At 31.1% G+C, this 11,545-nt stretch overlaps 3 protein-coding genes across 9 annotated transcripts in view; 2 read left to right on the forward strand and 1 right to left on the reverse strand.

Moving 5' to 3' along the window:
• Positions 1-15: 15 nt before the first annotated feature.
• On the forward strand, positions 16-3,354 carry LOC141452438 (box C/D snoRNA protein 1). Its single transcript, XM_074124595.1, has 6 exons — positions 16-212; positions 862-1,043; positions 1,638-1,726; positions 1,813-1,991; positions 2,074-2,357; positions 3,045-3,354. Exons 1-6 carry the CDS (start codon positions 172-174, stop codon positions 3,128-3,130), a joined length of 861 nt encoding a protein of 286 aa, XP_073980696.1. The 5' UTR covers positions 16-171; the 3' UTR covers positions 3,131-3,354.
• Sec22 (vesicle-trafficking protein SEC22) lies at positions 3,258-7,748 on the reverse strand. Its single transcript, XM_074124599.1, has 5 exons — positions 7,524-7,748; positions 7,344-7,453; positions 4,410-4,570; positions 3,895-4,041; positions 3,258-3,791 (listed from the first exon to the last, which is right to left on the reverse strand). Exons 1-5 carry the CDS (start codon positions 7,596-7,598, stop codon positions 3,643-3,645), a joined length of 642 nt encoding a protein of 213 aa, XP_073980700.1. The 5' UTR covers positions 7,599-7,748; the 3' UTR covers positions 3,258-3,642.
• Positions 7,749-7,891: 143 nt separating this feature from the next.
• Positions 7,892-11,545, forward strand: part of Sec16 (endoplasmic reticulum export factor secretory 16) — a 51,915-nt gene continuing 48,261 nt past the window's right edge. For 4 of the 7 annotated variants that reach the window (XM_074124563.1, XM_074124565.1, XM_074124570.1 and 1 more), the window contains exons 1-3: positions 7,929-8,206; positions 10,791-10,936; positions 11,304-11,536. In XM_074124563.1, coding sequence (XP_073980664.1) covers positions 10,808-10,936; positions 11,304-11,536 — 362 coding nt within the window. In that variant the 5' untranslated portion in view covers positions 7,929-8,206; positions 10,791-10,807. Of the gene's footprint in view, positions 8,297-10,790; positions 10,937-11,303; positions 11,537-11,545 lie in introns of all 7 variants that reach the window. The other 3 variants (XM_074124567.1, XM_074124568.1, XM_074124566.1) reach the window with 3 other exon arrangements.

Here is an 11,545-nt window from a genome sequence, read left to right on the forward strand (position 1 = left end):
AGGTTTTACAAAGGTTTGGCAACTTCAAAGGCGTGCATGTGTTATGGTTGTTACCGGTTAGGTGATAGTTCAATTAAACAATTAAAACTTGAATTCTTCTATTACCTATGTTGAGAATTACCATTGGTACCAAATATTATGTTCTGTTGACCTAGAAGTAAAGGGAATACAATGAACGATACAAAGTGTCCTGCAAATGTCATATCAAGCAGGTGGGTTTTATATTTCTTAAATGTATGGCATACATTAATACATCATTAATCATTAATGGTGTCACTGCTTTTAGCATAAGAAAGGGAAGAGAAATTGATGATTAGTACTGTTCAGTGTTGAACAAAAGTACATCTCATTAATAATTACCATTGTGCAAAGATTGAATAAATATGTACCGTGTTTAGTTGGAACAGACTTTCTATATTATTAACTATAATTATAATAAATCATGTAGGAAGTCTTTTTGTCAGGTTTGAACTAAAGCACAAAATGACAGTTACGGCGAATATCTGTTTTCAACTATTCCAGAAATTTAACTGTTCGTAATTTCCACCATATTATGTTTGTCTTTTAAAGAACTAGCTGAGAACTTGATATAACTTCTAAGCAATTCCAACAATCGTGCTAAGATGTGTACTTGGTCTGTGCAATTATTTGACTTAACACCTTATGAATAGTTTTACCCACCTCCTCACCTTATGCATTGTACTTTTTAAAGACGATTACTTTCTATGTTTACTCACTAAGGGGGAGCTAAAATAAGTGACTTAGAAGCAGTAGATTTTGTTTCGTAGCTCCTATCCTGTAATCAGATGTTAATGTTGTATGACTAGACATAACATTGTTAAGAAGTTGTTTTTTGTTTAGGTTGGGCGCTTGTGAAGTTTGTGAAGCAGCACTTGCCAAGTATACCTGCCCACAATGTGAAGTAAAAACATGCTCGCTTAATTGCGTCAGAATTCATAAAAAAGAATTACTTTGCGAGGGAATCCGAAACAAAGTAAAATTTGTTCCTCTGGATAAATTTACTTCCATGGACTTACAAAATGGTAATTCGTATTTTTATAAAAGACATTATGTATTTGTCAGTGGGTGGTGTGATCACATCTGGAACATAGTTACACATGCCTCTATGGAAGTTTCTATAGTTAATTGATTGTGGACAGTAATCTAAACGATCTCATTGTCTACCAGTAGCATTTCACGCTATAATTATATTGCGAGCCATTCTGGGTTGCAAGCAAAGAATAACCGATTGATCGTGGTGAGTAAGCGTTGGAGAAAGAAAATTTATGTACTCCAAAATAAAACAATTACAGAAACCTCGAAAAATTACAGTTATTTGGTTATTTCCTTGGGACCTTGCTGTAACTGGCGGTCGGAGTACTTTAACCCAAAGTAACCTCTAAAGGAATTATCCATTTCTTTGAAATTTTTAAAAATATATTCTAATTACTAAGAACTAAAGGTCGAAAAGCGGGATTCGACAATTAGAATGCTGACTTGACATTTTTTCATCCTGATGTACAGCACTAACGAGATAATTCCACCTGGAGGTTAAAGTACTCATTAAGGATTGCAGTTTTCGGGTTCCAGTATGTAGTCTCTTAAAAAATATCTGAGTTTGGTATTTGGTTTTACAGATTACATGTTGCTGGAAGAAGCTGGGCGTACAGTCAAAAGAGTCTCATCAGAAAGCAAACGATTTTCAGAAAGTAAACGTGAATTTTTGGTAAGATAGTCATGATAGTTTGTTGACGAAATCAGCAAAAAATTAAAAAAAAAAATTCTAAATTTTAAAACTTCTCTAAATTTTAGAGGGTCATTAAATTAAAAAAAGCTGCAAGAATAAGAGGAATTATGTTAGAGTTTCTCCCGCATAAATTTTCTAGGCATCGAGCTAATAGTACTTATTTAAATTGGAAAACGGGAGAATTGTTTTGGAAAATACAGTGGGTATTTCCTGAAGCTAATAGTTACACAGTTACGGACTCTAGGTACCTATATTAAGAACATGTACTGGTAATATTGTCTTTGATGTTTGGTTTAGTAATAACACTAAAATAATTTATCATGCAGAGTTTTGGATTCTCATACATTAGCAATGGCATCTAAAAAATATATTTCGAAAGAGGAAAACAGTGATGAAGTCATGTCAGCAAAATTGTCAGTTTATCATTGTGTGGAGAAAAAAAACTTAAAAATTATTCTAAAAGCAGAACAGGTTACTGGATGTAAATTTTATGACACTGAGATGGACAACACTATTTCCTATAACTTAAGAGGAAAAATTATTTTAGAACATCCCATATTCTACATAATCCTCTCTGAAAATATGGAGAATTATGAAATAGAAAGGACAGGTACGTGTCTCTAATATTCAGAAATTTCTATTGAGTTTTTAAAATGTATTTTAAGTGTCGATTTTCATTATTTAACGTTTAATAAAAGAAATTATTAGTTGACGGCATACAAATATAAGTCGACTTTTCTTGTCAAGCTGTATCATGAACGTTAACGGAACTACTGGGTGGGCAGCAAGAAATCTTCCGATTCGGGCGAGGCATTGCTCTAGGTGCAGTTACATTGGGGAGCGGGGCGGAGCATTAAATATTGTGCCAGTTTTTGACATACTACATTTAAAATTTTCAACTATTTCCTTTTTAAAAATTAACGAAATTGAAAGATGGTTTCGTCTGAATCGGGGGAAAGTAAGACATATTCGAACTTTAAGCTTAGTTTAGTTGACTAAAAAAATTAGTTAAAAAGCTAGTTTTTTTGTTTTTTCTCTGGCCTTTACTGAACATCACTTTTTTCTGGAAAGTTTCTTGATTTGTTTCTGTGTACTACGAAGTTTAGGAGTTCATTAATTCCAAATCTTAACGACTGTTAGAAGGAAAATTCTCCGAGTGAAGTAAACTTTGGTTTAATGATGTGACGATTGCTTTCTGAATCATATTTTAGATTGATATAAAAATATTCTTCTATTTCTGTTGAATAACGATAAATTTTTAACTGTGATCAAAATTAATGAACATTTTTTATTTCAGTTCCTGACAAACTACATCAAGATAAATATTTTCGAGAAATTAATGAAAATAGGAACTTCTTATTTTCGACAGATGACAATATTTAATTTTTTAAAAATATGATCAGTAATTTAGAAAATTCTTATTGCACACCGTAACCACGAAATAGTGTCAATTCAAGAAATAATTACATATATTTGGCGAAAAACAAACCAAATGGGATAATAAGTTGAATTTTAGTTACATTTTGTTTTTTTAATAGAAAAATATAAAGGATTTTTCCTATAATTCATATTTAGCACATCGTGACTGTTCTTAACAGCTATACAGATTAGCTATTTAATTTAAACAAAAACAAATGATTTCAACTACAAAGGTGTATATGGTATGTACACATTAGAAACCTTTCTCGGTCAAAACCATGATTAACAAATAAAAGGTGCGAAAACGCCTGTACACAAAAAAGTGCCAACACCATGTACAAGTTGTAATATAATAAAACTCTGATAAAAAGGGATGTTTTAAAGGTATACTACATACCTCCAAAGAAAATAAGGAATATGTTACAATAAAATAAATATACGTTAATAAAAAAATACATAAATGTTTCTTAGTGCCTTCACAGTATCCAAAAATACATGATTAGTACCAAAAAAACGATAGCCCCAGCTGCCGTTTTTACGTACAAAGATTTCATATTTAAGTAAGCTGCATCCTTCTTATATTTTTGTGACAACATGGATAAATTTTGGGCCTTTGAATCCAACTCTGAAAAAAATTTGTTATTAATAAATAGGCAGGTTTAGTTTTTTAATAATGGTATCTTTCATGGGCTAATCACTTTTTGGAAACCCTAAAATTTATACACTACCTGATAAAACTACTCCTCTTTGTAGTACATCGTCTATATTTTGAACCATTATACGCTGAACATCTTGCAGTTCAGTATTTAATGAACTAAGATTTCTTCTTACACGTGCATCAGTAAATGTCTTTCTGGCTTTCTGAATATATGTATCTGAAATAATATAACTATTTATATCGTTGTACGTAAATTCAAGCAGTAAATTCATTACAGTTTTAATTTTAAAAAATAAAAATAAGTTTACAAAATATATATTCAGTGAAATAATGGTGTAGTATTGCGAACACATTTTAGGATTCAGACAGAAAGATAGAAGGCAGGAAATCCAATTCTATTGGCATTATGGATTGGTGATACAAAAAAGAATAATAGAATATTAGGGCGCTAATGAACAAGCTCGAAGCGCCGGACAAAAAAAAAGAAAAAGAATATTAATCCTGTTCTTACAATAATTACAGGTTTCTGATAGTTCGCAAAACTACTTAATTATACGTAAATTTACGATAAGGTAAAATACACACCAAACTCTATGAATATGTAGGGTCTTGTAACAGTACTAACTTTCTTTCCATATTGAGAATAAAATTCTTGTGCTATATCTTCCAGGTACGAAAACGCAAGTCTCTTAGAAAAACTTCTTTCACATAGAACCAGATAACAAACTTCTTTTTCTATTAGGTAGCTGTAAATCACACAAAAATTACCAATATTTTTAAAAACTGCGTGTTTGTTTAATAACCGTGGCAGAAGATTTTCTCTTAGGTATATATGGCTTGGCCAAATTGCAGATAATTTTCACAAATTTTTAATAATTAATTGAAGTATCAAGGCTCGAAAATAATCTGAATTACGTATGAGTAATTGTGCACCTGTACAATTACAAACTAGTCCATGCCCGAACAAGTGAATAGAATTGGTTTTTCAAATACAAACAACTCTTGTTTTCATATTTTTAATGCTAACAATGTTCGAGAACAATCGAGTATGACGTCCATGTTAAACGCAAATGCATCTATCAGCACGATTTTTTATTCACTTATTTTTAGCAATTAACGATTTTTACAAAAAATGTATACAATAAATAAAAAAGTGTGATAATAAAATGCAGCGTGATAAGCTGGAGGAGAGAAACTACCTAGCGTAGTACCCTCTATCAGTGATCAGTTCTCAAGGAGTTGCAGAGACACTAATTTTCAGATTATCACGGATAATAGTATAGGCCAGAGACTGTGAACTAATAACTAAGTTAAGGAAGCAGTGTGGAATTTGATACATTCTGTGAAGACGAGTTGTACAAACAAAGATGTTAAGGTCAAAGTGAAAGAAAAGGTTTATTACCTTAAAAAAGTTAAGATTATTTATTTCTTCTATAAGTTTGTAACTTAAATGAAGCTAATGATGTAGGGGTACTTGTAGTACCATGGAAATGTTCCTGCCAAAGTACATAATATATGGATCTGTAAGTAAGTTTTGTACAGAACAGCGCCAAGTATACTTTCTACTAGTGAGTAATAATAATAATAATAAGACACTTTATTGAAAATAATTACAACTTTAGAATGGAAAACAAAACAAAAGCGTATATGGCTTGGTTCTACTAGTGAGTATCAAATGAGAAAGTAGAGATTGCTGAACCAATAATTGCTTGGAAGTTTTTAAACGGAATTATTTCAACATCTGTGGTTATTGGCATTAGGAACGTTTTTTGGTGCACTCTCGGCCTCCAAACGATCTTTCGTCACATGCTACACAATCTATTGCCAGGAGTAGCTCTAAGAAGTTTCCAGTACCGTTTCTAAAAAGGATGCAGAATGTAGTAAAATGAAAATACTTTATTAATTTTCAGTAAAAATCCAGGAACCAAAAAAATGATCGAAGGCCTGCATTTCAATCTACAAACGCCCCTGTACTCTACTGCTTTCTTTCCAGTGCTAAAGCAATTATATCTAATGCGATTAATTGGTCTAAGAGCTGTGTTGGTTCATTACAGCAAAATTGAGGTCTGGGGTAGCGCCTAACTCCACTAGTGTAAGATGATTCGCTTAAAAAATAGTTAAATTTTACTGAAGTCGGCAACAAGATGTACGTACATACGTAGAAAGTTGACTGGTTATAGGACCAAGCTCAGCCATTAAATATTCATAAGGTTTTTTTTTTTTGGAAGCGAGTTAAGAAGAAGAATGCCCAGCTCAGATTGTACGAGTATTTCTGTCAATACCTAAGACGCTTACATCAATAAGTTCGATTACATAGTCGACTGTTATTTCGTCATCTCGTATAAGTGGAGAGGGGATACAATTAAGGTAACGTCCTGCGTGTGGCTGTGTTGATATATATATATATATATATAAGGTTTTTATATTTCTAAATTAGATTTGGGTTACACTGATCATACACATAAACACAAACGAAAGACCAAAAACACTTTTTCTTTCTCAGATGACCTTAAAACTCAAAACGAAAATCTGAAACTTTTCCTTTTATGAGAGGGTATACAAATGTGAAAAATGGGTTTGTATCTTTGATGATCAAATAATATGTATTGATCTTTTTTAATAAATTTCAAAATCATCAGGAATTCTTTCTCCTAAACTTTCTAAATCCGACATATCTATTTGATGAATTATATTCCTCATGTGTTGAAAAATACTGCTAAAGCTTTTTCTTCCTTTACAAAAACACGTAGCCCAGCGGAAACTCCATATCATTCACCAAAACAGTTTTTAACAAAAACTTTCAACACTATTTTTGTATGTTGGCAAGATGACCAGTGTTGATAAAATAAATTTCATGAATCAAGTGACATATGGACTTTCTCCATGCACAATTTAAACACACCAAATTTTGAACCTTAAAAAATGACAGTAAATTATAGACTCTGGCGAACAATCACATTGTTTTCTCCAACCGAATCTCACAAACACAAGAAAATTGTCATTAATAAGTGATTTTTGTTATTGTTTTTGGTCCTTCAAATACTGACCAACAAAGCACAAAATGTCCTTATGTTTTCTATGCATAGTCCTTACTGCCTGAAATAAAACAACCTGAACAAGAGTCGAGCTACATAAAATCTGAAATTTATTGAGAAGTTACTTTATCCCCGTATTTTTTTTTTCAGTCCGTTTGGTTTAAAAAGTTCGTACAAAGACAATGACATTCTAATTTCTGTCACATACTTCACAGATGGCCCGAGGAAGAAACCAAACCGGCCATAATCAATTCTGATATTATCTGATACTATCATTAAGACATCAAGAACACTTTTCGGATATTCATGACCTTAGAATAAGGAACAGATTTGAATGTACTCCTCCGAGAAATAATTACATACTGAAAATTACAATCAACTACAACTCCCTATTATTATTTGTAACTTGTTCCCGCAGAGATACATACTTTTAAACCTAAATATTTGTAGAAACTTAAAGGAAAATTATTTTAAAAAATCTTACTGGAACAAGTAAGGCCCTGTTTCTAGTGTGCACTGAGGAGGACTCTGAAGTGACAGTTTCCGGAATAACATTTTTGCTTGGTTCTGATATTCTAAAGTACTTCTTCCTGACTAAAACATTAGAAAATTTGTAAAGAATCTTTAATGTGTAAAAATTTAAATTTAATTTCTAAAAAAATACCTGTTCATCATCTTGGACGGTCGCCGCCAAAGGTAAACCGTCAGTTACCCTCGCTATCATTGTCATTAAAACCATTTTTGCTATTATTTTTAATGATCCAGCGATACTAAAAACTTTTAATAAATCAAATTACAGATCCCATAGACACTTGTAACTTCGTTCGGCTTTGAGTCTGCAACAACTTAATACCGTGCAGCAGATTAAAACCATTTACTTAGCAATAGTCAGCTTGTAATCACCTGATTAGTTACACGTTGTTCTAGCAAGGTTTGCCAACAGAAGTTTTCTTTATTCCATACTTTTCACTTTTAATATTGTACTTTCAACATTTATGAATTAGTTGTACAAGTAGTCTTGTACACTAAAAGAAGTTATAAATTAAAATTTAATTTATTAATGAAAATTATTAAGAGAATAAGAAGAGAGACAAGGCAGGAATGTTGTTAAGTGTCTTCTGATGTGAACACTACATTAGTGCAATAGAGATGTCCTCGATTTTAATGAAGTGAGGTAGTAGAGAACTAACTTTTTAAATGTTGTTAATAGTAGTTAAATGTTAAGTGTTAGATAAGCACGAACGTAAATAAGTACAATTCAATAAACTTCAAATGGTGAACCCTGTATGTACTTTATTTTTTTTTTTAGCTGAATTTTGACTGCCACTTCGCTGTTGTTAACCATATGTGAGTTTTCTTATAGATGTCATTACTACTCATGTGGAATATGTATGCTTGTATTAAAAATTTGAATCCACGACATTCTTTCAAAACCTCGTAAGTCCATATTTTATGGAAATTGAGATTTACTTGTTTTTTATGTTAATTGTTAGCCACTCTTTTTGATTTGAACTTCTTACCAGCCTTAACGCCAAATAAGAGTAAATCTGGGATAAAATAATATCACAATGAGTAATTTAAATTATAAATGAAAAAGTTTTTTGTCTCCTGAAAATTCATGTGTGAAAAACTTACAAGGTTATGAATGAACGTCGATGATATTTTAAGTATATAATAACTATAATAATCCACTCAATGCGATTTATCTTATTGAAGTGCTAAATATCATGAAAAGGTCAATATTTCTGTATCATTGTTTTAATATTAATAATTACAACTTAGTTCGCGCAAGTAATTACTCTATTCCATTCAAATTAGTAACTACTTAAAGTACTAATTGTAAATCTGGGTTCCATATGTAACTTTTCACAATAGAATTTGAAATAGGTACATCATTGCCAAGATAATTTTGATGAATACTTGTCGATCGTTTTTTAATTCCGTATCAAATTATATTTTCAGCTAAGTTTTATTCTGTCCATGTATTTATCCTTGCAAATCTCTCTGGTTCGGTATGTCTGAAGAGAGTAAATTTTTATTGTTAAGCTTTCTCTTTAAAGTATTGATGGCTCAGAAAATGAAGCTCTAATCCTGCTAAGCTAATTTAATTATGAAGTAGAACTAGTAAAAATGTATTTTATTTATTAATTAATTTTTTTAAAGTTACAGTTCATGATTATTATTATTATAATAAGCTTATTATTTCAAAAATGTTTCCCATAATTGGTATATTTTTTCAAGGAGCTAGTGGTTTTAATATTCTAGCATTAAGAATAATTTTAGAATCCCCTCTCTGAGATAATCTAAACTCTAACTTGCAGTAAATAAAATAAATATGCACTTTTCTAAAATTTCTAATTGGAAACAAAGAAAGTATTCCTTTTTTACTTTATTTCTTTATTATTATTTATTTATTAATTTACTTATTTAATTTATTTTTTGTATATCTAGCACTGCGTAAACTTAAATCTATTTAAAAAAAATTAATTTGTTTACCCTTCATGGATGTAAATATCATGATTGTCATCAAAGATTAAAATCCAGTCTGAAGTTCAAAATTAATAATTTAAAAGCCAAGTAAAATTGCTTTCATTTAAGAAATAGAACTTTATTAAATTGCAGGACTTTTTCCTCTTGCTTCATTATTCTTTGATAACCTTATCTTTCTATCTTCACATTTAGTAAATAAGTTGCGTCCCTAGAAGGTGATTGAAACGAAGGTGATAACTCTTTTTATCTGGATTCACTCCAAAAAACAAACAAATAAATAAATAATTATGCTGTTGTAAATGAATACCTCTCTTTATAAAAAACTAGGAATCTAGATTTTTTAAAGTTAGTTGTTTATCAACTCCCTCAATATGGTATGCTTACACATCTACCTTAGTCTTACTTATTATAATGCAGGCCTAACTTTAACCGTTTTGGAGCCAGCTATTCACGCCTTATTTTTTTTTTTTGCACATATCGTAGTTTTGGCGACGGAAGAGGTGAAAATAGGATGTGTTCGTTGTTTAAGGAAAAAAATTAAAAATATCAAACTTTCCGTTTCCTAAAGACATTCGAAGCGATGTGTGCGCCTTGCGTTGAATTTTTACAACGAATTAATTTTGAATATTCTTTTAATTTGTTCGATAAACCAAATGGAATCGTTTTTTTTTAGCCATAGCAGGAGGAAAACTTCTTAAGCTATGTAGTGTGGAGTATAAACATACACTACCGTTAGGATCCAGTTCAAATGATACACGTTCTAGTTTCTTCACAGACATGGTATCTCTTCTTTTTCTCAAATATTTTTCTTTAAAGGCTGGATATCTATTGGGCTGAATTCATCATTTTTATTAGTTTGGTTTGAGAAATAAATCCATTTTTCATTTTAAGTAAAAATTAATTTGGTAAAAAAAAGTTTACTAACACATTAATCAAGTAGTTTCTTCTTCAAGTTACTGGAGGCGTACTTTGGATTGGAGTGCTAATTATGCCGAATGTTCACGGGTGGTGTTTTAGAGGGACACACAAAAACCACTTCAATTTTGTTTTTTACTTTGCTAGAATCCGCTTTTATAACTTCCGACAGAAGTGCTGAAGCTGACGTAAAAGAACATCTTGGACGGAATTCACATTCCAAACTCATAACTTTTGGACCAAATCTGAACAGCTTCTAAAGCAACAGAGCTTTCTTCTTTTTCTTCTTCGTTTGTGGTAGTATAGTCTTTTTTAAAGTAACGACTAAATCTTTTAAATCTGTAGATTTTGCTCGGCCATCTTTTAAGAGCTCGGTTCCATAAATTTCCTTCAGGTCATAACCTATTGGTAAGAAGATATTCGGATTATAGTAGAAACGTATTGTGCAGAAGAGAGTTGAGAATAAGAGAGAAAAAAAAAACATATGTTTATATACAGGTATTGATATAATCATTTTCTTTTTTAGAGACAGTATCCGAGAATATGAATCATAGCGAGCAAGACCCTTGGACTTGGGGCTATGAGGATAGTACTGTTGAAGATATCCAACATAATGAATGGAATGCTTGGAATACCTGTACTCCATTAACATCCGATAATAAGAAAAATAAGGTACAGCAAAAGCTAGCTTTTAAAATTTAGCCTGTTTTCAACATTGAGTTCGATTTTTAAACAAGAATGACAAGTTAAAAACGTGTTCTTCGCTTTTAATCAATTTTTTTTTTTTATTTCTGTAGAAATTTTCAATTTGTTAATCATAAAAATTACCAATAATTGTTTTGTAATCTATTAACCATTTCTTCTGGGATCTTGGCAATGCGCGGATAACATTGCTTATCAATTTACATTTCTAAACCTCATTCGTTACAACATTTAGAGTTTCTTAATAAGGTAGATAATGTTCGAAACTACATGGGTGTAAGGTCTCATACATTACACTATTCTATTTACTATTCTAATATTAATTCTGACTTTTTAGGATAACTCTAATAAGGTAAAACATCCACCAAATCAAGGATCTGAATACTTCGATACATTTAATTTGAGAAATACTTCTCAAAATGTCCAACATAACTGGACTTCTGGGGATGCAATGCAGCCCAACTATGCTAATTTTGTATCCCATTCTAACACTTCAAATTATTTTAATAATAATTGCCAGACTGACGTTGAAAATAAAGAAGTGGCGCCACCAGATAATCAATACAATAGGTAAGAACA

This window comes from Rhodnius prolixus, unplaced genomic scaffold (assembly GCF_049639745.1).
Source record: "Rhodnius prolixus isolate KJV_2025 unplaced genomic scaffold, Rpr scaffold_3, whole genome shotgun sequence".
In the NCBI taxonomy this organism is placed as follows: Eukaryota; Metazoa; Arthropoda; class Insecta; order Hemiptera; family Reduviidae; genus Rhodnius; species Rhodnius prolixus.

What these genes read in the sequence shown, in the direction of transcription:
- LOC141452438 (XM_074124595.1), top strand. Translation starts at nt 172, where the DNA reads ATGAACGATACAAAGTGTCCTGCAAATGTCATATCAAGCAG. An exon ending in TTCCATGGACTTACAAAATG is followed by an intron (nt 1,044 to 1,637) that starts GTAATTCGTATT and finishes TTGGTTTTACAG; the next exon opens with ATTACATGTTGCTGGAAGAA. An exon ending in AAAGTAAACGTGAATTTTTG is followed by an intron (nt 1,727 to 1,812) that starts GTAAGATAGTCA and finishes TCTAAATTTTAG; the next exon opens with AGGGTCATTAAATTAAAAAA.
- Sec22 (XM_074124599.1), bottom strand. Translation starts at nt 7,598, where the DNA reads ATGGTTTTAATGACAATGATAGCGAGGGTAACTGACGGTTTACCTTTG. An exon ending in CCGTCCAAGATGATGAACAG is followed by an intron (nt 7,454 to 7,523) that starts GTATTTTTTTAG and finishes CTAATGTTTTAG; the next exon opens with TCAGGAAGAAGTACTTTAGA. An exon ending in AAGAGGAGTAGTTTTATCAG is followed by an intron (nt 3,792 to 3,894) that starts GTAGTGTATAAA and finishes AATTTTTTTCAG; the next exon opens with AGTTGGATTCAAAGGCCCAA.